Consider the following 26,125-nt stretch of genomic DNA (forward strand, 5'->3'; position numbering starts at 1 on the left):
AATTTTATGAAGTGACACGAATACTTTTTGTGCGCAAAAACAAAACAAAAATAATGACTTTATTCAATAATATCCTCTCTTCTGTGTCATTCTCTTACGCTGTTTATGTTCAGCACTTCCAGGTTCTACGTCAGAACGCCGGCTCAGTATTGGCCGACGCTGATCACGTGAGCAGCACGACGCATGCGTGTGATGCTGACGCAGGAGCCGGCCAATAATGAGTCTGCGTTCTGACATAGATCCTGGAAGCGCTGAACGTAAACAGCAAATGAGAATGACTGTCTAACGTTTAAAATATGAATTAAACATTAGATATCATAATGCTTATATGAGAAAACTAATGCAAAAGTTAACCATGCAATCTGGACCATCACCTGGACTATTTTACTATTTATACCTCATGAACACTGGGTAAGACACTGGGAATTGTTCATATTCCACTTGGTCATTTGCTATAAAATTATACATGGCATGTCAGTATCACAGAGATCACAGTATGCAGTATATGCAGTGCAAGCAGCTTGAATAATATGTGGTCTTGTGGTTGTTTATCTGGTGGTCATTGCAAAAATGGCAGTTCCCCATCTCTCAGCTGATTGTTGATCATTTTACTGTTTACAGTCTGTTCTCACATCTTCCTGCAGATAAGGGCTGAGTTTGGGGAGAGCTGCTCAGCTGGCTGCCCTCTTTGGCTGCAGTTCCTTTATGACCAGTGCATAGGAAGCTGTGATGTGTGAATCTACACTACAGAGTTTAGCATCGTTAATGACTATAGGAATCTGGCTCTTAGAATGTTCCATGTGTGTATGCATGAGATCTGTGGTTGTTAGGGTGGAGGGATTTCTGACTTCCTGTTTTACAGTTAGCAGAATACTCTGGAAAGAAAGTGGGTGCTACATTGACAGATAAAACGGCATGCCAGTTACCAGACCGCCAAATAGTTCAGAGGTTCTTCTGGTTTGTGCTGTTTTGGTGTGTTCTCTTTTTGCTCCTATGACTTACGGACGCTGGTCATGTCTGCATGCTTCGGCAGTTGCTGATGGTTCCCCTACAATAACTGGTTTCCGTTTTGCTTTTTTGGGACACAGCATATTCAGAGACATAACAGCCTGTTGCAAAACCTGACATCAACAAAAGTCAGGCAATACACAAATGTACTGCTAAAACTTTCATTACTTGAGGTTACAAGGATCATGAATTTAACTGTAAAAATGTCCAAAAACACGAATAATAATAATAATAATAATAATAATTGGTTACATTTATATAAAGGTTGAATCTCCTCAACCACCACCAATGTGCAGCATCCATCACCTGGACGATGCGACGGCAGCCGTATTGCACCAGAATTCCTTTAAAACCATTGTACCAGATGATGAATGTAACTAGTGAACACATGTCTTTCTGTCTCTGACTAGATTTCGTCACTTGCGGTTGAAGCAGAGGAAGTTAAGGGACTATGCCAGTGAGATGGTGGATCTCTCGAAGGTAAGTCAAGACATACATCGGACTGGGTGTCTAGGTCCTTTTGCCCTAAAAAGAGGAATTCACCTAACCCAGACATATAAATGTTCTGTGAAACCATAAAAATCACTGTAAAAACGACCTTAATGTCTGACAGTGTCTCGTGTGCTACTTATGGCTGGGCACATAAAACTAGACTTTGACAGTCATCTTCCAGACACTGTACCTCCCACATTTTTTGAGTGAGAAAATGACCAAATATGAAAAGGATATTGTCTGGAAATGGACTTTGTCCTCAAACAGATGCAGATGATCATGTGTGATCTGAGCGCAAACTGGAACAGCTCTTATCATGAGCTTGAGCAGCGAATCATCTCCATGGAGCAGAAGCTAGATGAGCTGGGACGCTCCTTTCAAAGCACCTCTGAGCTGCTCACACAGGCCTTACATCGCCGCAGACTGGACCACAGGTACACTGTAAAAAATGATTTTTCCAAATTGTATATAAACAGATTATTGCAGTACATTTACAAGAAAAACTATTTCAATCTTTCAATTTCAAAATGTCATGTTTAAAATTCAGTGCATTTCTTGCCATTTCTTTGGAATTATCTGTGAAATTTACTAGCAATTTCTTAGTGAAAATTGTACACCAATTTTTGAGTTCAATGGCATCAGCAATCACCAGTCTGTCTTTATGTGCTTATTATGGTGTGCCGGGAGAGCTCAACTGCTGCAACTGAAGAAAACCCATGCAAATAGAAAAAACACCAGCAAATTAAGAAAACATCTTCATCAGTTTGACAACACTTGCTGCCAATGTTGCCAACTTAGCATTTTTTTTAATAGATTTAGCAACTTTTAAGACTAACCTAGCAACTTTTTTTCCAAAAAGCACCTAGCAACAAATATAGCTATTTTTTAAATTTATTTGGCAACTTTTAGCAACTTTTAAAAAGTGACTCGAACAATAAAAACGTGCGTAATTTCATCTAAATTACACAAAAAAAGAGATTGAACAGCTAGCCAGCCAAACAGCACATCAGCCTGAAGAGAGCTGAAGAACACACATCATATTTGAATTAAGTTGATTTGCAATTTTTCAATAATAATTGTTATTTTATGATACAGCATGTTATTAACTTGTAGCTAAAATTGTTCAGGTAGGTACACTGTAAGAAAAAAAATGGAAAAGGTAGTGATAATTTTCTGCCAGGACATTATCTGTTACCCTAAAACACAAAATGTAATGCGTGATTTAAAACACTGGTAAAACACCTGTGAAAAATCAGTACAGATAATTCCTTCATATTAACACAGAATTGTGCCCTATTTTTGCAGACTTTTTTTTTTTTTAGAGTATAGCACACTAAGTACCAATATACTGCTTAAAACTGTAATTGTTCAAAATGTGTATTGTTACTAGTTAATAAGAAAATAGGAAAATGTAATTATTCTTAAATGTGTAACTGTTCAATAATTCAGTATTGTATTTAAAAATAAAAATATCTGATCATAAAGATGTTGTTTATATTATAAATAAAATGTTTATGTTATTTTTTATGAACAAAACCAAATTAACATATTTCAAATAATATTTATGTATGTGTATTCTATGCGACAATGCAGTTTTGCGTTATGGTTACGCAGTGATGTCATCGCGCAATGACATCACAATCTCATTTAGCAACTTTTAGCATCAAATCGACCCACCTTTAGCAACAAGAAAATTAGTTGGCAACACTGCTTGCTGCAGATACTCACAATGCAACCAAATACAGAAACGTGCTGCAAATACTCACAACGCAACCAAATACAGAAATGTGCTACAAATACTCACAATGCAACCAAATACAGAAACACGCTACAAATACTCACAACGCAAACAAATACAGAAACGCGCTGCAAATACTCACAACGCAAACAAATACAGAAACGTGCTGCAAATACTCACAACGCAAACAAATACAGAATCACGCTACAAATATGCACAACGCAAACAAATACAGAAACGCGCTGCAAATACTCACAACGCAAACAAATACAGAAACGTGCTACAAATACTCAAAACGCAACCAAATACAGAAACGTGCTACAAATACTCACAACGCAACCAAATACAGAAATGCACTACAAATACTCACAGCGCAAATAAATACAGAAACGCGCTACAAATATGCACAACGCAACCAAATACAGAAACGCGCTACAAATATGCACAACGCAACCAAATACAGAAACGCACCACAAATACTCACAACACAAACAAACACAGAAACAAGCTACAAATATGCACAACACAACCAAATACAGAAACACGCTACAAATACTCACAATGCAACCAAATACAGAAACACGCTACAAATATGCACAACGCAACCAAATACAGAAATGTGCTACAAATACTCACAACGCAACCAAATACAGAAACGCGCTACAAATACTCACAACGCAAACAAATACAGAAACGCGCTGCAAATACTCACAACGCAAACAAATACAGAAACACGCTACAAATATGCACAACGCAACCAAATACAGAAATGTGCTACAAATACTCACAACGCAACCAAATACAGAAACGCGCTACAAATACTCACAACGCAAACAAATACAGAAATGTGCTACAAATACTCACAACGCAACCAAATACAGAAACGCGCTACAAATACTCACAACGCAAACAAATACAGAAACGCGCTGCAAATACTCACAACGCAAACAAATACAGAAACGTGCTGCAAATACTCACAACGCAAACAAATACAGAATCACGCTACAAATATGCACAACGCAAACAAATACAGAAACGTGCTGCAAATATTCATAACGCAAACAAATACAGAAACACGCTACAAATATGCACAACGCAACCAAATACAGAAACGTGCTACAAATACTCACAATACAACCAAATACAGAAACGCGCTACAAATATGCACAACGCAACCAAATACAGAAACGCGCTACAAATACTCACAACACAAACAAACACAGAAACAAGCTACAAATATGCACAACACAACCAAATACAGAAACACGCTACAAATACTCACAACGCAACCAAATACAGAAACACGCTACAAATACTCACAACGCAACCAAATACAGAAACGTGCTACAAATACTCACAACGCAACCAAATACAGAAACGCGCTGCAAATACTCACAACGCAACCAAATACAGAAACGTGCTACAAATACTCACAACGCAACCAAATACAGAAATGCACTACAATTTCTCACAACGCAAACAAATACAGAAACGCGCTACAAATACGCACAACGCAACCAAATACAGAAATGCGCTACAAATACTCACAACGCAACCAAATACAGAAACGCGCTACAAATAGCACAAAGCTCTGTAACTGTAGAAAACACATCCAAATAGAAAAAACACCAGCAAATTAAGAAAACATCTTCATTAGTTCGACAACACATGTGCTGCAAATACTCACAACACAACCAAACAGGGACATGCACAGACATTTTGGGGGGCAGTGGCTCAAGTGGAAAAAGGGAACTTCTCATAATTATTTATTTAAAAAAAATATATATATATTTATTTAAAAAAATATATTTATTTATTTATTTAAACATTTATTTATATATTTAAAATGTATTTATTTATTTAAAAAATATATTTATTTATTTATTTATATTTAAAAAAAAATACGACTCCGACTTCTTTACCAATTTATTCTAATTACCCTTATACTCAATTGTTTTATACTCAACAGATTTCAGAAAATAATCAGTTCACACAGATACTATGGTCTTCTTTAGTATTCACTAGGTTTATCACAAGAGCTGGCAACAGAAAAGGAAACTCTGCCACAATGTGCATGTTTTCTACGCTGCTATTTTCAAGTATGTAGTGGACAATTTTGAGATTTTGGTCTATTTTTGCTTTTGTGTCTTCTTTTACTCTAATGTAAATAAAACTTCCAAAATACACATTTAGATGGTGTTTGTTATAAGCCTACTAACCTCCGTCTCTTTGTATCTGTAGATTTCTTCTAAATTAACCAAAACAAGCTAATCTGCATATTTAAACACATCAACAGTCTATTCCCCTGAAATGTTACAAGTACATAATATGTATTATAAAAAATACATGCGTCCGTGGAATGCTCCACTTCTGGTATTGACAGCCTTACAGATATCTTTACCATGGTTCAAAACGCAATGCATAGCACATTAAAGTAACTGAAATTATAAAATGCCAAAAATTGCATTAGTGTCATATCAGGCAGATGCGTTGCTGGTGGTCAAATTATTAACGCAGTGTTAAACACGTATAAATAATCTCACCCTTCAATAGCCAAAACTTTCACATGTTTGTGAACATAGATAGGCTACCTGAAAGTGATGCATGAGATTCATCTTGGGCTTCTTCTTTTTTTTTTTCTTCACTTCTCATCAGCAAACAGCTTTTTCACAGGCATAGTTGTTATAACTTGTCAGCCAGCAGCAAACATGAGGTGGGGTGCATGCAGGAATGAATGCCGTGTGGCGTGCATTCACCATAAAATGCATTTATTTTTTCTATTAATGTTTCTATTTATGTTTATGTAAATATTAATATAGAATGAAAGGGTTTTTTTGAGCAACGGAAATGGTTCCATATATATATATTTCTGAATATATTAATCAATGAATATATTTGAAAGGGCATTTTCTCTCGAGGAAGAAAAAGTGCAGGTGCTCAAGCCCCCTTTGATGTCTATGTGTGCACGTGCCTGCTCACAACAAGTGACGAACCTGACTGGGACATGCTTATTGTTCAAAGTCTAGATTGTCTACCCGTCATTGGTGTTGTGATGACCTGAAAGTTGAGTTTTTTTGTTTTCTTTAACATCCTGATCATATGTGCAGCGCGTTCCTGTATTTGGTTGCGTTGTGAGAATTTGCAGCATGTGTTATCAAACTGATGAAAATGTTTTCTTAATTTGCTGGTGTTTTTTCTTTTTGCATGTGTTTTCTTCAGTTGCAGCGCGTTGAGCTCTCTCGGCCACCGTAGGTAGCTTATCCTATACAAATAAGAGGTAAAGTCTAGCTCTGTCTCTACACAGGTGACCTGTGACATCTCTTTGGAAGGCTATCCTCTGAGTGTTCTTCAATCAAACCACTTGAACCTAAGGAGTAACTTTATGATGGAAACTTTTTACGAATTAACAACCAGAGAAGACATCTTGTTTTATTTTGAACACAAGTTCTGCTATGAGTATTTATGAACATTTCCTCAATTCTACAAACATGAACTTGAGAAAAGGCCATTTTGGTGACTTTAAACTTTTGATTCAGAGTTTCAGTTCATAATTGATACCAAAAAGAAGAGAAACAAATTCAGATTTCTTGTAACACAATCGCACAGGTCTCAGAGTGATATATCACTGTGAAAGTCACACAAAGGATGTAAAACTTTTTTTTTTACAAACTATCAGCTTCTCTTATAGTTTCTAGGTGATACTGGGGAAGTTAGTCATTCCCAAACTGAAGAAAACACCTGAAGCTCAGTTGTTCATCTCAAAATTTGAAAGTATGAATCACGTTGACCAGCTTGATTATAATTTTATGTAGGCTAATTTGATAAACTATTTTCCAGTTACATTTAAATGTGCATACAACCTGGGAATGACACATTGATGAAGGTTTTTATGTAAATTGCTGGCAACTTTTTAAAAGGTAAGTCAGATAAATTGTAGTTAGGTGCCAAGGATAAGCCAGACTTCCTCATTGACTGTTGCCCTTGTACACTGTTATTTTAAAACGACCCTAATTTAGGCAGAACCACCTGCACCCACAGCTCCCTAATAAAATATCTGGGAATGACTTGAATTTCCATCAGCTCTTTAACCTGACAGGGCATCTGTTGAATGATGGTATGTGGCGGCTCTAATTGCGCCATGAAAAGGTTTTGTACATTATGGTCTTCAGAATATTGGTGTAACGGAAAAATCTTTATTGCTCGAGCCTGTTCATTAAGACAGAGGCTGTCGGTCCTCTCTGATAACACCTCCTGGTGGACAAAAGTATGTGCTGCACGTTTGGCCGTCATTCCTATTGAGACTATGCTTGTCTTTTATTGTTTGGGATAAATAATTTTCAGAACAGAATACTTAGATGTATATGCAGCATAGTGACTATATCAGGGCAATGGGAATAAGAATAGAGGTCAGATCTCTTGTATGTAGGCCTATTTCTTTTCCTGTTTCTTTTAGTCTTCAACCATCTGAAACTGCTGATATAAGGAAAGCATATGAATGGCACCCAACTCATTATTTGACCAATCATTAACCGTTGCTGCTTATACAGGAACTAAAAACAAATATAGTCAAGCAAAACATAAAATTTTTATTGCCTTATATTCGAGATAAGTTGATCAGGAATTCAGTTTTGCATGTTGTATTGTGAAATCTGCATAAAAAAATGCCAGGAAAAAATGAATGAAAAAAAGTTTACAGCATTATTTTTGCACATTTTAATAAAGCCATCTCATGTTAACACAAGTTTGTGTTTTCCCAACTATATTATGATGAATAAGCCTTAAAATAAAACACAGCAAGAGATAAACTTCTCTGTGTATTTATGTACAGTTTTATTACAAATGGGTTAGAATCAATCACTGACGTATGACAGAAAAACCCTATAAAAATGAAAAAAAAAAAATGTGTTGTATGTTTCTTTGGTCATTAATAAATGAGTGCTTGCTTAAAATATTCTCAGTTAGTGAGCATTCTTTTAGTAGTCACATCCCTTCAACTTGGATCAAAATCTATATGAAGATTTACCAAATTATACCAGTGCACTGCTCACATTACATTACATTTCTTTTGAAACAAGTATTTTCATTGGGCTTAAGGGGTTAGTTCACCCAAAAATGAAAATTATGTCATTAATTACTCACCTTCATGTCCTTCCACACCCGTAAGACCTTCGTTCATCTTCGGAACACAAGTTAAGATATTTTTGATGAAATCCGATGGCTCAGTAAGGCCTGCATCGCCAGCAATAACACTCCCTTTTTCAATGCCCAGAAAGCTACTAAAAACATATTTAAAACAGTTCATGTGACTACAGTGGTTCAACATTAATATTATAAAGCGTCGAGAATACTTTTTGTGTGCCAAAAATAATAAAATAGCGACTTTATTCCACAATATCTAGTGATGGGCGATTTCAAAATACTGCTTCATGAAGCTTCGAAGCTTTATGAATCATTTGTTTTGAATCAGTGATTCAGAGAGCCAAAATCCCATGATTTCAGTAAACGAGGCTTCGTTACATCATAAGTGTTTTGAAACACGCTCCGAACCACTGATCCGAAACAAATGATTCATTAAGCTTCGAAGCTTCGTGAAGCAGTGTTTTGAAATCGCCCATCACTAGATATTGTTGAATGAAGTCGTTTTTTTGTTATTTTTGGCACACAAAATGAATTCTCGCCGCTTTATAATATTAAGGTTAAACAACTGTAGTCACATGAACTGTTTTAAATGTGTTTTTAGTAGCTTTCTAGGCATTGAAAAAGGGAGTGTTATTGCTGGCGATGCAGGCCTTACTGAGCCATCAGATTTTATCAGAAATATATTAAATTGTGTTACGAAGATGAACGAAGGTCTTGCGGGTGTGGAACGACATGAGGGTGAGTAATTAATGACAGAAATTTCATTTTTGGGTGAACTAACCCTATAAATTGTCACCATTTACCATATTATGGATTTGGCCTTCAAAGTCTTCAGTGTACAAAAAAGGATCAGGTCCACCACCATTGATAACATAATACAAACATTGTACAAAGAACAGTTTTTAGTCTTTCTTGTGTCTCATTTACTCAAACTATTCAGAGAGAGACAGATTGAGTTTTTTCTTGTGCGTTTGGGAAGTTTGGAGTTTTTAAGCATATGCCACAACAATGCAGACGGCCTTGCAAACATCTGTCCACAGCTACAGTCAAAAGCCACCTTGCATTTCTTTTTTGCACACCGCCTGCCTTTTTTATGCTTCCGTTTGTGCCAGGTCAATTTATGCGCCCCTTCGAACGTATTTCCACACCGTGCACAAACAAATCGGACCGACTCCGCATGCTGGACCTGGTGCCTCAGCAAATGCAGCTGTTGCTGGAACGACCTTCCACACTGACATCTGTACAACCTTGATCCACGGTGTAAGTAGCGATGACGCACGCTTAGCGATGGTTGTCTCGAGACGGCACCGCAGTGGCGGCAGGAGAAGATGGTCTTGGAGCGCCAGCTCTGCTCACATTGCTTATGAAGAGCCAAATCCCTGCTGTGGTTCATGTACATGGCCACTATTTGTAACGGAGCCTGAACCTGGGCAGGAGGAACCTGAGGATGGTTGTTCCCGGTAAGAGCACTCACCAGGGTGGGAAAGGTAACTGAGGACATCGGCAGGATATTTGCAGGTAGAGGTCTAATATTAGCCACTGATGTTTGTCTCAGAACAGGCTTGTTGGCTGATACAAGAGTGGGTGCAGAGACGTTCACAGTGGGTGAGAAGGACACGATGACTGGAGTTAGAAGAGGTGGATTGGAAGAGGTAGGGATACGAAGAGTCATCCTGGCAGGATTTGACAGCAAGGGACGCACTACTGAAGGTGTATGGACGGGAACTTTCGGGCAAGCGACATAAGAACTTGGAAGAAAATTGGGCCTGACAAGAGTTTGCGGCATAGCCACAACTTGAGGAACCAAATCAGTCACCTTAGCAGTGCCAAGAGGAGTTGTCTGAAGCAGGTGGTGCAGCGTCAGAACTTCAGATGATCCCAAAGTGGCCACCGCAGGTGGAGGATCAGGTGCCGTTGAAGCTTTGTTCACTGTCTGAGTTATTTTGATAATTTTAATGGTATTCTGATTGGCGTTCAAAGTAGGGGGGAAAGGTCTTCCCTGACCACTGCTATCAGATAAAGGCACGGTGGGTAAATGGGATACAGAGGAGGCTGGCAAGTTAATTTCTCCTGTAGATCTCTTCCCACAGATGTGACTTTTGAAATGTTCCTGTCTAGGGAAAACTTTGTGGCAGTACGCACAGATATACCCAGCTGCTGGGTGTTTTTCGATTGTGTGCTTCAGCAGCAACTCTTCATTCGCACATACCACATTGCACAGGCAACACGCGAACATCACCTTATTCCTGCAATCATCCATGTGTTTCTCCATATTAGCGAATTTGCCATAGCAACAAAAGGGAGAATCAGACTGAAACCCAAATTTCTCTGCAATGTTGATTGTCCCTAGATTTGTACTTGCAGGTCTTTTCCTGTTGGGTGTCTGTTGCTTACCTTTCTTTATCTTTTGGTGACGCCTGTTGGAGATGCAGTTTGAGTCGCTGTCGTCAGACTCTGAGCTGAGGTCCTCGTCCGGGTTGTACGCCGTGTCACCAGGGGGTAGTGAATCAGGGTTTGCGTCACCATCACTGTCAGTACTTTCTCCATCCTCTGCCAGCCTAATTTCCTCCTCTGCAGCCACCACGTAAGCTACAGTTTCTCCAAGCCCATCCTCATGATCATTCTCTTCCTTGAGTCCAAAGCGAAGATGCTGTGGCTCTGATTGGCTCGAAGGGAATGAGGAAAAGCTGAAGGCATCAATTTGTTCATCTTTAATAATAGGCAAACTTTCGGTTTCCGTTTTGATGTGTGGGGCTTGATTTGTGCAGTTTATATCATTGTCAATGCGTTTCTGGACGTCTCTGGAAGTGTCATTCTTAGCTGCTTGTGCTGAGATACAATATGAATGATCTCTCAAGATTGTTCTTCTCAAATCAATGCAGCTTATGGTCTCTTTGATGCTAATTTCTTCTTTCTCTTCCATTTTAACCACAGTTTTTAACTCCATTGCAGCTTTCCGATGCTTTCCCAAATGTCCGTTTAGATGCCACGTGCAACTAAAGACAGCTCCGCAGATTTCACACAAGAGACTGTGCTTTGGGTGGGCATTTTTTAAGTGTAACGCCAGCGACATTACGCGTCCAAACTTTGCTCGACACAGGTGACAATGCACCTCGGCTGTGTGCGTCTTGAAGTGCTCTATCATGTTACCCAGAAAGGGGATGCTGTCTCCACAAACACAGCACATTGAGCTTTCTCCACTTGTAACTGCCAGTGGCGCTTTGTAGTCATCCTCATCACTGGAGTCGTCCGAGAAGCCGTAATATGTAGAGATGGTGGTTTTGTAATACTCCTAAAAACAAAGAAAACAATTCAGTGAAAACTAGTATTTTCTGCAGTGCGCATTTGATAAGTTGTTTGGATGGCCTGGAGATGGAGTGAGTGAAACATCAAAAATAGAGAAAAATATTAAGGTTTGGTTGCATTCAGTGGAGAAATGTAGAAAACTGTTAAACTGAGATTAGTAGTAGCAGCAGCAATGTAAACATATATGCTGTAAATATATAAGCTGGATTTATTTATCAAAAATTCACTAAAAACAGTAATACCGTGAAATATTATTTCAATTAAAAATACCTGTTTTCTATTTTAATGTATTTTAAAAATGCTATTTATTGCGGTGATGGCAAAGCTGAATTCTCAGCATCATTACTCCAGTCTTCAGTGTCACATGATCCTTCAGAAATCATTATAATATGCTGATTTGGTGTCAAGAAACATTTCTTATTTTTATCAATTGTACTGCTTAATAACCGTGCAACCTTTTTCAGGCTTCTTTAATAAATAAAAAGTTTAAAGCAACAGCATTTACTTGAAATAGAAATATTTTTGTATGATTTTTGTATTTTTCATAGACTTAATGCAAAGATTCTGAATAAAAGTATATATATATATATATATATATTAAAAAAAAATTACTGACCACAAACTTTAATGATACTGTATATATCAGCAGAAACATTTGTATTTCTCATCAACTTATTTTCCTAGTGAAAATGATACTTATGTAACAGAATAGTCTAAACATTTAGCTTAAGAGCACAATGGCACTAAGTGCAACATTGTAACTACAGCAATCATCTTTTTGCATTCCACCAGAACTTTTAGAATAGATCCCTAAAAGTAATACTTGTGTCACACTACTAGGAAGCAATCTAAAAACGGCTTTAGAACATTTAGCATGCTTCATTGCTCATGTGCATGACTTTGATTTGGAAAGCATGTAATTCGGAACGTTTCTGCCCCAATCCAGAATATCTGTTGAAAGACACGAGCCCTGAGATGTTTTCACGTGTATAGGGAATGCATAGCACCACTTACAGACTGTTGACTGTAACCACCTTGCTGCAAATGTATTTTGGAACCAGTAACACGCTCCACCTCCTCACATGGTAAGACTTCCATGCCAACTCTTGTGCAGCTACTTTAGGCTGAAAAAAGGGGGAAACACTATATGTAACCAGCACACAAAAAGGTGTAACATTATTACAATCTACATATACCTGCACTGGCGTACCCTGTTTAACTTACAGTATCTCAACGACCCACAATATAATACAACTTTTCCTTCAATTTAAAATCAGTTTGAATCTTGTTCCAGGAACTTTTGAGGGGGTGGTCTGTGTTTGTGCAGTTAAATTTTTTCTGTCAAATTATAACAATCACGTTATGCCAGGTAGGGCGGATATCACACTTTATTAAATAATTAATAACATCTCTTAACCTGTATAAGCAACCTGCCATTTAAAAGAACAAGATGGTGCCAGACCTTTCACTGTAGTATATTTCTCACATATTGTATAGTTTGTAAACTGAGTTGAAAACGGGAGTGTTCCTTACCAACGCGTATACTTACAACATAACGATTTCATTAATAATTTTCGTGTTTTGGTTCTGGCTCCTCCCCCAGACAATGTACGCACGCGCGAGTCCGTCTCCTAAATTCGTCCGGACAACAAGTCTATGTATTGCGCATGCGCGACATTTTTTTATTTTTTTTTTTAATTTCATATTGATTTTTTTTCATTTAGCATTTTGATTACAGGTGTCTTTTAAAAGTTTACAATAAGATTTTATATATATATACGCACTGATGTTATGTTGCTCAAACATTTAAAAACAAATGTATTAAAACCATAAATTTCAAATAATTTGTCCTATATAATTATTTTAAATATCATATGCAGGATTTCATGTAATTATGATTACTTTGAGTAAAAATATGTGATAATAAACAATAATTAATGATGATTTAGTAATTTTCCACACAAAAAAAATAGTAGGTGCAAATGGAATATTGATTGATGATTGATACAATTAAATTAAACCACCTAGAAATTAAAGATGAAACGAGTAACATTTTTATTTTTGATCTCATGAATCATTTATATGGAAAAAATCATGCTGCAATTGCATCTAAGTTACAAGTTTTTGTTCAGACACAAAGTGTGCTGTATCATACTGTTTCATTTACATCAGCTGAATAAAATATAAAAATCACAGGCCTCTTCACATTTTTACTATATAAATAAAATTTTTAACATCTTTGCACGTCATCTCATGCAATAACAATGAGTTCAGCACATGATTGGATGGACCTTGTCAAGCACCTGCTAGTTTTCATAAAATAAACAACTCAGAATACAACTCCTCCCAAACTGTAAAGCACTCCACTGTTGTGATCCAGGCCTCACAGAAGAAGCCTGAACCTCATTCAACGCTACTGCCCTTCAGCAGCCCAATTTTCTCTCTGAGAACTGCCTCCTGACTGAAATCATCTGAGCAGAGGCCCTGTCCTCTTTAACAATGAACGGCTTTGTGACACCATCATGTCTACGACAGCAGCCGGCTATACTCTGAGAGTGCAGATGACTTCTTCACACCATCCCAAATTCTAGCTGCATAGTGAAACCTGTAAAAACACATGCAGCCATCCATTCTCTTAATATGACATCAAATATACATGCATAAATGGAAATTATGTTTTTTTTTTTATTGAAATATTTCATCCAAAATGATGTAAAAATAAACATTTAAATAAAGAATACAGTTCCAGAAGGAAGAACAGAAGCATTATGTCAGGGGTGTGCTTTACCAGTTTTTCTCAGTGAGGATTGTGTGTGAGAGCTGACTGCGGGACATAGCCAGGATCTGACTGCGGAATTTAGAAACCAGTGAAGAAAAGCTGGGATGACCTCTGTAACCAGGCAGCAGAGAGAAAAGAGGGGGGCCTGATCCTGGTGCACAAAAGATACAGAACAAATTCAACTGAAGTGAGTAGGTTCATCAAGAACAATGGAGAATCATGGAAAAGGATACCTATCCATAGTGTTCATGAGAAAGATACAAAAATCTGTTGTGTCATTTTTACATGCATGAGCTCTCTGACAATATGAGAGCTATATATAGGGGCTTACGCATTGGTTAGTTATAGGAACAACTAGCAACCAGGGCGATTCCCCAAGAATGAAAAATGCCCCTAGGGCCATTTTCCTGGTTGCATTCGCACCGCCGATAGGAACTCTGAGGTGACGTAAGCCGGCCAACAGTGACGTCATTTAAGCATGGCATTCAACAATGTCAATAATAAAATGTCCATCTATAACTGTTTTCCATGTTCGTGGAGTTAGCTTTTGGAGTAAGTATGTGAGAACTGTGTTTACACTGCTTTTTAAAATATGGCGGGTGCCGATGTTTTGTATGACATGCGTTCGGCCAATCAACGTACACTTACGTCACTGGTAATTCCTATTGTGCTGTGTTAGACGCTACTCTGAAGAAGAAGTTAAATTTGGACATGCCAAAAAGTGGGTACTTCCACTAATAGTTATAGGAACTATGAAAACATTCATCTGATGCGAAAGCCCCTTATAGGTAACAAAACATCTAATTAATAAACATATTAATGAATAGCAGTATTTAGCACTAAAATGTTATTTCACTAAAAAGAAAAAAGAACAGAAAATGCCTCTTGACATCCGGGAAGACTTTTGGTTATTACACACAAAATTATTTCTTTGGGCTTGTTCCTTGAAATTATGCTACAATTCTGAAATTTAGCCTAACAACAATTATTTTCTGACCTGCTCTTGTCAAAGCATCTTCACCATCATTCTCCATCATAGGTAAGAGAAAAAGATTGACTTCTGCCTCCAAGTAGTCTCGACTCAGTCCCGGGAATATGTTACAATCCAGCATGGATAATGTGCCTTCAACCAGAAGCAAAAAAAGTCAATCAGCCAAACACCAAACCACCAATCACGTGGTGTTAATGAATTTGTTTACGGTCACGTAAAGTGGACTGACCTTTATATTTTAGGTGGGAATGGGCCATAAGCTTGTCAACTGCCATATGCATCTTCTTCAGGTTTCGTGGACAGAACTCCTCCCTCCTTGCTTTGTTCTGCAAGAAAACTATGAAAACAGAAAGAAAAGACATGAGTTAAACTCTCATACACAACTAAATCTGTGAGCATTTGCCAGCAGCTTCACACATTATGAATGTTAAAGGTGCTATAGAGGATGTTTTCGACGACTGAGAAACCAAAGACTGTTAGTGAGTTTTTGAAATGAGCGCATGCGTAAGAACAACCCCCCTCCTTCACAGCTCATTTCGAGGGAACGCCTCCCAAAACTCATGCAGGAGTATTGGAACACGAGTGTTTACCACCGGCATTCGCTGTGTCGTGTTAGTGGATTCATTATGTCGGATTTACCGCAGGTAACTCATACTCTGCAGTTGTTACTCCTGTCTCCTGACAAAAACATTGTATGCGGCGCCTGTGGAAAGTTACTTGGAGTGCGCACATCTCTCACAAGGAACGTCATGGCAGTGATTGACAAGCCAGAGGGCCAATCGTTTACGCGTCGATCACACAAACGATTGGCTGATGTTTTTAAGGCCCTACCTCGTGCACAGATGATGTATATTAATATTATTCCTTTCAGTGCACCTAATAAATAGTCTTTTATCAGTTAGTAAAGACAGTTTCAAGTAATATTGCAAAAATGTATAAAACAAAACATCCTCTATAGCACCTTTAAAGTACAATTTATTATAGCTCAGTAAATGATTTGGATAATACTTAGCATGAATAGTTTTCCTACCTATGTGGGGGTAATACTCAGAGCCATCATCTGCCCCTGAGGAGCCGGTGCTGTCGTGACTGGCAGATGGAGTCGAGGGTTTCAGCATCTCAGCAGTCTGCAGAAACCTGGCAACATTTTTAGGCAACATAGAGTCACCAGTTTCCTATGCTGGAATTGTGAATGTCTGTAGTCCCTAAGATAATTTATTGTCTATTTGTTACCAAGGCCATGTTCAGACTGCCAGCAAAAAATCAGATTTTTTTGCATATTTAAATTTTATCCAGATGGGTTTTTTTAAAGTCTGGACAGCAAAAAAACACATGAAATCTTATCAAATCTGATTCAAACCACATATGGAGGTGGTTTGAAATGCTTTTCCAGTCAGATTTTTACAGATGCGTCTCAGTCTGGACACTCTGAATGCTCAAATCGGATGTCAAATTGTCTTTTGCAGTTTGATACTATCACCAGTTTTGCTGGTGATACTACTGTTAAAAGTATTATAAATGTAATACTTTTATTCAGCAAGGATGCATTAAATGGAACAAAAATTACAGTAAAGACATTTATATTACAATTTCTATTTCAATTAAATGCTGTTTTTTGAAGTTTCTATTCATCAAAGAATCTTTAAAAATGTACATTTCAAAATATATTAAAATCTAAAAGTTATTTTGAATTGTAATAATAATTCACAATATTACTGTAAGAATATGAGAGATTCAAAAAAACTTTTTTTAAATCTTATTGTCCACAAATTTTTGAACGGTAGTGTGTGTGTATATATATATATATATATATATATATATATATATATATATATATATATATATATATAGTAATGAAACTAACTGTTAAAATGTTATGCTAAATGATTTCCATGTCGTTATAATTTCAGCATACCTATACAAGTTGATGTCAGTGAACCAGTCCTGAATCACAATCACAACGTGACATACGGTAAAGAGGAAGGCAGTGATCTGCAGAGACTAAACCAAACAGTTGGAAATGGGAAAAAGAAAAGGGAGAATTTCAGTTTACTTAAAATTATAGAATATTTTTATTATTTATATTGTAAAATGGTACATGACATATAAACTATAGAATACTACATGTAAAAGTCTGACATTATTAATCATATTAAAACATTGCATATACCGTAGTAATTATTAATATATAATATTATTTTATATTATACAAAATTATTTGTAAAATGGTACATGACATATAATGTTCTTCAACAACACACCTGCATCTCCACGTATGTATGTGGAAGGTTGTATTCAGGCGGAAGCTTGCGGTCATTGTTAATAAGATGATCCAAAATAGAAGGGCTCAAAATCGGCTGAAGATGACAAAAAATATGTTATCGAGTAGCTGCCTGCATTCTGAAAACAGCATTTTTCTGTGTGACTCTACAGTCTGACCTGTGTGTCCAGAAAGATGACCCTCTCCTGAGTGATGTAGAAATCGATTCCACTGCTCTGGTTCCCAGCTCTCTCCTTGATCTCCTGCGTCTGAGCTCTGAATACATACGCCCTGTTTAACAGAGAATCAATAGGTGAAACGAAATAACAATGAAGTGGAATACAAGGCAAATAAATTGGTAACAAATACAGAATCATGATTCTGATGAAGGACTTACCTCTGGTCCTCCTCAGGGCTGTTAGCAGACAGGAGAGACATGATTGTGGATTTGCCAGTGCCTTGTAGCCCAATAACTCCCACTACCAACATATCCGTCTGGTCTCGCAGATACTGAGATACACAATAATCACACATTCAGCATACATTCACTCGACTATTATTAATTTATTAACAGAATAAACATGCCCTTGCCTCCATAGCGCTGTCACACCAATTCATTTGGTCATCCACCAGCTTAATGCTGTGCTTCATCTTCTCAGGGGGGAGGAGCTTAGTCTGGCCAATCACAGCTGAAAATCACATGGTGAAAGATGATTAGTTTATCACAGAAATAATCAAAAAGTAAAACACACACACAACGGTTTAAACCTGTGTAAATATTTGCATTGAAACTACCACTGTCATTATAAAGATGAGTCTAATTCACCATGAAATCCAAATGGACAATTCTTATTTTTTTTCTGTGAATAAGTAGGTGTAGGTTTATATGTAATGTGGGCTTTTGCTAGGTTTAAAAATTTCAATAAATAAAGAAGAAAAAAGAAAAAGAATCATCGATTTTGATTGTGTGGTGACTTTCAAGGCTTTGACATACTTGAAGCAAAAATCAGGCCAAAATGAAGTTTATTTGGTGTCCATTTCAGGACTTTACTAGAGTGCTGAATTGCAGAGCTTATGCAAACATCCTCATCTCTACGATCAGATGCTTTCTTAACTGCTGTTTTCTCATCAATGTCAATTTTGTTGTGTTTATTTTGTTATTTAAAGGAAAGCGAGTAGCTCATATTAACATATTCATCCAAGCGTCGTTTCTCCCAAAGTGACGAACGAAAAAGTACTTCGCCTTGAGTATATCGGGGCCTTAAGGAGCAAAACATGAGAAAATTACTGACGATCCACAGCTCCACCGGACGCAGCTGAGCCCATGCCTCTGTTCTGGATCTGATACACGGGTTGAGTTGGTCGCTGACCTTCCCTCTCCAGTTTGACACTTCCTGCACCTGAGGCTGAAGGAGGCACATCAGGAGTGTTCCCAGGTTTCCCCCCTTCATCTCTGGTCTTAATGAGCATGATCGGCTTTTCCAAAGACGGGGCTCCACTCGCTGGAGCACTTGATTTGGACTGAAACCGAACAAAGACAATTTTACACATCAGTAGTTTTATATACAAAACAAACCTAAGCTATTCACTTGAATTTTTGTGTAAGATTAACAAATTATATTTATACACTTATTCGCTCTCCAGGAGGTTTAGCAAGAATAATGGGGGTCTTCTGTAGAAGGGGTCCTGTAGGTTCCTCACTCCCATCCTGAGAATATATGATAATAATAATACAACATTTCTGGCAGTTTTTCAAATTGGAGGCCAGGGACCACCAGGGCACAAAGCGAGTTATAATAGCAAATACAATGAGTAGAAGAAAAAAAAAAACTTTTCCACATTTATAATATTAATTATACATTTCTAATACTTATAATATGTTAATTATATATTTAGCTCATCATTCAAAAATCATGTTTGTGTAGGTTTAGACACAGTCTCACCCTGCGCTCACGGGGAACATAGTCTCGATCACGACTGGGGCCGGAGAGGTTTTGACCCGGCGGTCCTGGGTCTCGGTCTCGCCGTCGCCTCCTCCTCCTTCCCTGTCCGTACATACCGGGCTGACTGTGGCCGGACTCCGACATGCTTGCTTGCTTGCTTGCTAAACACTTAAAGCGAGTGCTGGACTTCTTACTATTATGACTATTCTTGCAGAGTGTTGGAAGCACTTTCTTAATGTTCAAAACGAATATTTGCCATTCTAACGTTTATATTTTTTAAAAAGGGTAGGAACATTACATATCAAAACATATTAATGACTATTAGCTCACATATTCGGACTGTAGACAGCCATAACTTACTAATAAATGACTCGGCAATCCTAGTTTAAATAGCAATGTCGACTGACATGATGCAACTATGTAGCAAAATAACCCATTTATATTCTTTCTACAATATTGTAGTATTTAAATTGAAGATGTCAGCGTCCACAGGTAGCAGACTGTTGTGTGAGCCAAACGGTACGAACCCGAAAATAGACCGATGAGGAAACGCAATGTCGCTTTTTTGGTTCCGATCATATGATTAATAAAATCGCATGGGCAGTCAAATTATATAGCCTATAAAAATAGAATTGCAGGGCTCTCAAGTTTTGGAGACAGCCCCCCCCCCCATTTAAAATTTTTTTTTTTAAAAAACCCCGGAGTAAAATTTTGTACATTTTATATTTAAATGCATGAATCTAGTGCATTCTAAGAGCAATATTAAGAGACTAGATCAATGAAGAAATTTGTTCTCTCGTAAACAATTTTGTGCTCTAAAAGTAAAAGAATGCACTAAACACACCACTTCATTATAGATAAAAATAAAAAATGAATAAAAATATATAATCATAAGCTGACCAATAAATAAATAAGTAAACTAGGTGAGTATATAATTCAGCAGCAAAAAGTATTCTAGCCTAATTCTTGGAAGAAAAAAAAAAAGCTATGGAATGGCTTCAGATGACTTTGAATATAGTGCACGAAAACTTAATTGGTGCTAGTCTAATTACGGACGGTAATTTAAATATCGCGTCATATCCGTATTCATATTTTGCGACTGTGGTGGGACCAATTAGAATGTGGCGGGCTGCCACAGTCTAGTCAATGTATGGGAAACACTGATCCATGGCCAGGATATAAAATGTGACATGATTTTAAAAGTGACCTATAACATCGACAATGCAATACACTTTAATTTATTTAGTGCTAATAAAATTATTAAAACTATTTGGAGAGAGAGATGTTTAATGTAACAAAATGTCAGTCTTCGTGTGATAGCAAAATATAACTAGGCCTAGACTACTTGTTCTGAGCAGGTGTCAATGAACAGGCTGTAAAACTGTTGTCTAAGTTCACACTCATGAAAAACTGAAGCTGATTATCTGATTATCTAACAGCAGTTGTCATTGTTTGTGTCAAACAATTTGTGAATTTGTTGTAACATTAAAACAGGAGATCATGACTTACTCTGTGCTCAAAGTGATGCTCAGAGCTCCAGTGTTTTCCTCTGTGGGTGAACGAGGATGATGGTGAACAATTCCAGGATATGCGTTTTTTTCATTGGTTGTTGCGTTAAATCTTACCCAGACACAATAGTGCTATTTTCTGATTGGCTATTGTGTAGCCTCTTTCTTTTTTTTTTTGATTGGCTGATAAGTGGCAGGTTCGAGACGCGCTTGATTCCTGCCCGCCCGGTTCCATAGAGAGAGCGGCGCGGCCAGATACACTTTGGGCGCTGCGGCATATTAAATATATGATAAATAGTTTTTCTGCGTGAGAAATACAATGTGTGGCGGGAGTGCGTGACAAAAGACCGAAATGAGTGACTGTCACGCTCAGTGCGTGACACTTGAGAGCCCTGGAATTGTATTATATAAATATAACATAATTATATAAAATATAGTTTGTTTGTTTGTTTATTCATTCAGCAAAGCTCTCTGTGGTAGACTGTTAAGCTATTAAAACACATACTCTACAACATTATTCTAAAAATAACTTTTTGACACAATTATGATCCAAACTTGCATTTTCACGATTCAATGGTCATTTTATTTACAGAAATAAATATTAAATGAAAAAATTACAGTAGAAAGCATTCAGTAACCTTGACACACCGACAGTCTTAGCATCAGTCACGCATGTCCTTGTGCACACAAGCATCATCCCAAGAATTTGTTTTAATTATGGCAACGTCACAGAAAAATGCAAAAACAGGGGAATAAATATACATGTTATGTAAACATGACATTTGCATTCTTATATAAAGATGCATAGTTATAGGATAAGACAAGCCATCTGTGATATATGTGTGACACATTTCATGTAGGCTATTTATGAAATACATCTAATTTATTTAAAAAAAAAAAAGGTTCCTCTTTATATTAGCTCTTTAATATGTACTAGTATTTAAATTAATAATTTGATACAATGCACTACGTTTTTACATACTTGCATGTAATTACAGCTGTAATTCATTTCTGTTAGATCTATTATTAGTTCACTTACACCTTAACCCACACTTAAACCTAACCAGACCACCAAACCTGACCCTAACCTTACCCGTATCTCACCTCAATAGCAGCAAAACCTTTTTGCAAGACAACATGAACACACTGAGCACATTCTACCTAACATTTTTTATGTAAACACTTAGTAGTTAAAGACACGTAATATAAAGTGTAATTTTAAAAAAAGCACTATAGTGTCGTTTTCTTTGTGAAATATCTGTAAATGCAAGAATAAAATACATTTCAAACTGTGTTTTCAATTGTGAGTTATAAAATGGAGTGATGTTTTAAAGGGAAAAGATTATGAATGTGTTATATTGACTTTATATGTAATGCATACAAAAAAGTATATATTTTGAAGCATTTTTGTCTACGTGATGAAAGTCAGTGGGGCCCAAAACAACACTGAACCTCACCTTCATTTCATTATATCCCTTTGATAACATTTTTCAAATGTTGCCCAAGAAATTCAGGTAACACTTCATAACAAGGTTTAGCTTGTTAACCTAATCCATAGGTTTCATGTCAACATGAAGATTTTACATCGATCATTTATCAATCTGTGATATTATATTTCACTATAGGCTAATGTGTTAAAAACAAACATAAATTATCATCAATCAGTATTATATTAATACAATTATATTCATCAAGATTAATAAACGTTGTAAAAATGTTTTTTGTTAGTTTGTCATACCTTCATAAAAATAAATATAAATAAATGTGACCTTTCCAAAATTTGTTCTGTTCCTCCTTGAGGTCAAGTTCTTAACATTCTGCTTAACAAATGTACTTTCTGGATGAAACTAGGCAGATCAGTGCTTATTGTGCTTTGCGTAATGCAAAACAGGCCTGTTGAAATGCATATATAAGAACTCATCCTGGCAAGCTGAGATCCTTCACTCAGTCCAACTATGGCACTGCACATCACTCTGCTTCTCACCTGTGCTTTTTTCTCCGAAGGTAAAGTGTGCGCAGTTTACTTTAAATGTCTACTATTTGTTTCTAACTACTCAACAATTCACTTATTCAGCATGTTTATTTTTTTGTTAACAGTATTTTGTTTAAATAAAAGATTCTTTCTTTTGCTAACATATACTAATACCGGACTTATCAATGTATTATTTATCTAATTTTTTTAGCATTGGCACTGAAGTGTTTCGGATGTTCAGGCCCACTGGGAGTATGCACAAATACTGTAACCTGTCCATCTCGTTGTGGCTCCATGACCACAAACATATACTCGTGTAAGAATAACATGATTATGAAAAATTTGTAAGTTAAGGTTTTGTTACTGAAGGTGTTTTAATATTGGTCCTTGTAGATGGCAGAAAAATAGACAGTAACAGCACGAGGACCTGCGCAGATCCTTATTTGTGTGTTAATGGGAGCATGAATTCTGGACAAAGCAAAGTGACCTTCAACTCCCAATGCTGTAATGCAGAGCTTTGCAACATTCAAAATGCACCAGGTACGTTGTGTATGTGGTCTTTTTAAAAAAAAGTTATTTAATTATAGTATTTTAAAAATGAATTTATAGTATTTATATATATTCATATATACAGTGTCCTCCACAAATATTGGCACCCTTAGTAAATATGAGCAAAGGCGTCTGTGAAAATAAATCTGCGTTGTTTATCTTTTTGATCTTTCATTAAAAAAATTCACAAAATTCTAACCTTTCATTGAAGGAAAAGAATTGAAAATGGGTGGAAAAGCTCATTATGAAATAAATGTTTTTCTCTAGTTCATGTTGGCACCCAATTATTGCAATGTCCTTTTCCCAAGATAACAGCTCTGAGTCTTCATATATAATGCCTGATGAGTTTGGAGAACACCTGACAAGAGAACATGCAGAACATCCATTCCTTCATGCAGAATCTCTCCAGATCCTTCAGATTCCCAGCTCCAAGCTGGTGCTTCTTCTCTTCAGTTCACTCCACTCATTTTCTTTAGGTTTCAGGTCAGGGAACTGGGATGGCCATGGCAGAAGCTTCGTTTCATGCTCAGTGACACATTTTTGTGTTGGTTTTGATGTTTGTTTTGGATCAATGTCCTGATGGACGATCCAACCACGGCCCATTATTGGATTTCTAGCAGAAGTGGTCAGGTTTTGATTTTTTATCTGTTAGTATTTGATAGAATCCATGATGCCATGTATCTGAACAAGATGTCCAGGACCTCCAGCAGTAAAATAGGCTCACAGCATTAAAGATCCAGCAGCATATTTAACAGTGGACATGAGGTACTTTTTATCCATGTGTGCACCAAACCCATCTGGTGGGTTTGCTGCCAAAAAGCTATTTTTTTAGTTTCATTTTACCACAGAAGCTGGTCCCATTTGAAGTTCCAGTCTTGTCTGACAACTGAATATGCTGGAGTTTGGTTTTGGATATGCAAAGAAGGATTTTTCTTGAAACTCTCCCGAAAAACTTGTGGGGATGTAGGTGCTGTTTGGTAATTTTTTTTAGGCTTTCTTAGACTCAAGACTCAACTAATCTCTGCAATTCTCCAGCTGTGATCCTTGTAGAGTCTTTGGCCACTCAAACTTTCCTCCTCACCGCTCATTAGGACGATTTAGACACACGACCTCTTCCAGGCAGATTTGTAACATCTTTAGTTGATTGAAACTTCTTAATTATTTCCCTGATGATGGAAATGGGGATTTTCAATGCGTTAGCTTTTTTCTTATACCTATTTTCTATTTTGTGAAGCTCAACGATCTTTTGCTGCACATCAGAACTATATTCTTAGTTTTTTCTCATTGTGATGAATGATTAAGGGGATTTGGCCTTTGTGTTTACACATATTTGTACTCCTGTGGAACAGGAAGTCATGGCTGCACAATTTCATGCTCCTAGTCACCCTGGTGTTCTAAAAAATGTAAATGTGAATGGGAATATACTTCAGAGATATTTTACTCAGAAGAATTTCTAGGGATGCCAATAATTGTGGCAAACATGTATTGGAGAAAAACATTTATTTCATAATGAGCTTTTTCCCCTATTTTCAATTCTTTTCCTTCAATGAAAGGTTAGAATTTTGTGAATTTTTTGAATGAAAGATCAAAAAGATAAACAATGCAGATTTTTTTCACAGCCGCCTTTGCTCATATTTACTAAGGGTGCCAATATTTGTGGAGGGCACTGTATAGTAATCAAGGTGTTATATGGGGTTGAGGTCAATTTGATTTATTTTCTCATCATTATTATGTAACCTGTACAGACTTGCCACAACAGCCTCTCAACGGTAAGCAATGTTTCACCTGCAATGCCACTGACTGCTCAAAAACATTGGCTTGTGAGGGTGATGAGACTCAGTGCTTTATTACAACAGGTGAGCATTTTTTAAAATGTTTTACTGAAATCATGCATAGAATGTCACTGCAAAAGATTAATAGTTTTAATTTAGGACTTTACACCAACTCTTCTTTTTCTCGCAGTTGACATCGATGGCAAGAAGGTGACCAGGAAAGGATGTACAAGCAAGTTGTTCTGTGGGACAAATGCAACACAATCTCTGGGATTACAGGCTGGCTTTGGTGTTTACATGAAATGCTGTGAGGGAAACCTGTGTAACGCTGCTCAGAGCTTGAGAGTTTATTTTGTGATGCTGGTACTACTGGTACCACTTCTCTCTCTATTTGTGTTCTGATACATGCTTTCAACAAACAACAGTCTTTGCAAAACATTTGTAATCTAATGCAATGACTTCTATACATTTGGTTTAAGTGTCCCTTTTTGGGGCAAAGGTTCTTGTGTTTGGAAGTTGGTTGTTTGAATGAGCCTCGATGATTCACATCAAAGATTTATAATTAAAAAAAAAAAAAAAAGACTGAGACTGAGACCTCTGATGAAAATTGGAATGGAAAATGGAAATTGTATATGAAATACTTAATAGGCCATATTAAAAAATGCTTT

General features: G+C 37.0%; 4 protein-coding genes across 7 annotated transcripts in view; 2 read left to right on the forward strand and 2 right to left on the reverse strand.

The window, feature by feature from the left end:
* Nucleotides 1–8,187, forward strand: part of kcnn4 (potassium intermediate/small conductance calcium-activated channel, subfamily N, member 4) — a 29,016-nt gene extending 20,829 nt beyond the window's left edge. Inside the window, exons 7-9 of the mRNA XM_048153169.1 lie at nt 1,419–1,488; nt 1,768–1,934; nt 6,543–8,187. Of these exons, the coding sequence (XP_048009126.1) occupies nt 1,419–1,488; nt 1,768–1,934; nt 6,543–6,546 (241 nt within the window). The 3' untranslated portion in view covers nt 6,547–8,187. The remainder of the gene's footprint in view (nt 1–1,418; nt 1,489–1,767; nt 1,935–6,542) is intronic.
* An 867-nt stretch (nt 8,188–9,054) lies between these two features.
* Nucleotides 9,055–13,295, reverse strand: si:dkey-79d12.4. 4 transcript variants are annotated; one of them, XM_048153093.1, is made up of 3 exons: nt 13,233–13,295; nt 12,698–12,807; nt 9,055–11,669 (listed from the first exon to the last, which is right to left on the reverse strand). In XM_048153093.1, the coding sequence occupies exons 2-3, from the start codon at nt 12,779–12,781 to the stop codon at nt 9,297–9,299; spliced, it is 2,457 nt and encodes an 818-aa protein (XP_048009050.1). In that variant the 5' UTR covers nt 12,782–12,807; nt 13,233–13,295; the 3' UTR covers nt 9,055–9,296. The 4 variants fall into 4 exon arrangements, with proteins under 4 accessions (XP_048009050.1, XP_048009052.1, XP_048009053.1 ...); XM_048153095.1 differs by having other exon boundaries at nt 13,217–13,285; XM_048153096.1 differs by having other exon boundaries at nt 12,894–13,261.
* Nucleotides 13,296–13,714: 419 nt separating this feature from the next.
* On the reverse strand, nt 13,715–20,217 carry smg9 (SMG9 nonsense mediated mRNA decay factor). The gene is made up of 13 exons (XM_048153098.1): nt 19,657–20,217; nt 19,341–19,421; nt 19,006–19,234; nt 18,305–18,402; nt 18,111–18,223; nt 17,893–18,004; nt 17,715–17,810; nt 17,369–17,454; nt 16,484–16,590; nt 15,683–15,790; nt 15,460–15,585; nt 14,472–14,613; nt 13,715–14,288 (listed from the first exon to the last, which is right to left on the reverse strand). Exons 1-13 carry the CDS (start codon nt 19,798–19,800, stop codon nt 14,210–14,212), a joined length of 1,521 nt encoding a protein of 506 aa, XP_048009055.1. The 5' UTR covers nt 19,801–20,217; the 3' UTR covers nt 13,715–14,209.
* Nucleotides 20,218–23,120: 2,903 nt separating this feature from the next.
* On the forward strand, nt 23,121–26,125 carry LOC125280786 (urokinase plasminogen activator surface receptor). The gene is made up of 5 exons (XM_048211522.1): nt 23,121–23,168; nt 23,348–23,452; nt 23,530–23,676; nt 25,431–25,541; nt 25,648–26,125. Exons 2-5 carry the CDS (start codon nt 23,431–23,433, stop codon nt 25,857–25,859), a joined length of 492 nt encoding a protein of 163 aa, XP_048067479.1. The 5' UTR covers nt 23,121–23,168; nt 23,348–23,430; the 3' UTR covers nt 25,860–26,125.

Source organism: Megalobrama amblycephala, linkage group LG13 (genome assembly GCF_018812025.1).
Source record: "Megalobrama amblycephala isolate DHTTF-2021 linkage group LG13, ASM1881202v1, whole genome shotgun sequence".
Classification (NCBI taxonomy): Eukaryota; Metazoa; Chordata; class Actinopteri; order Cypriniformes; family Xenocyprididae; genus Megalobrama; species Megalobrama amblycephala.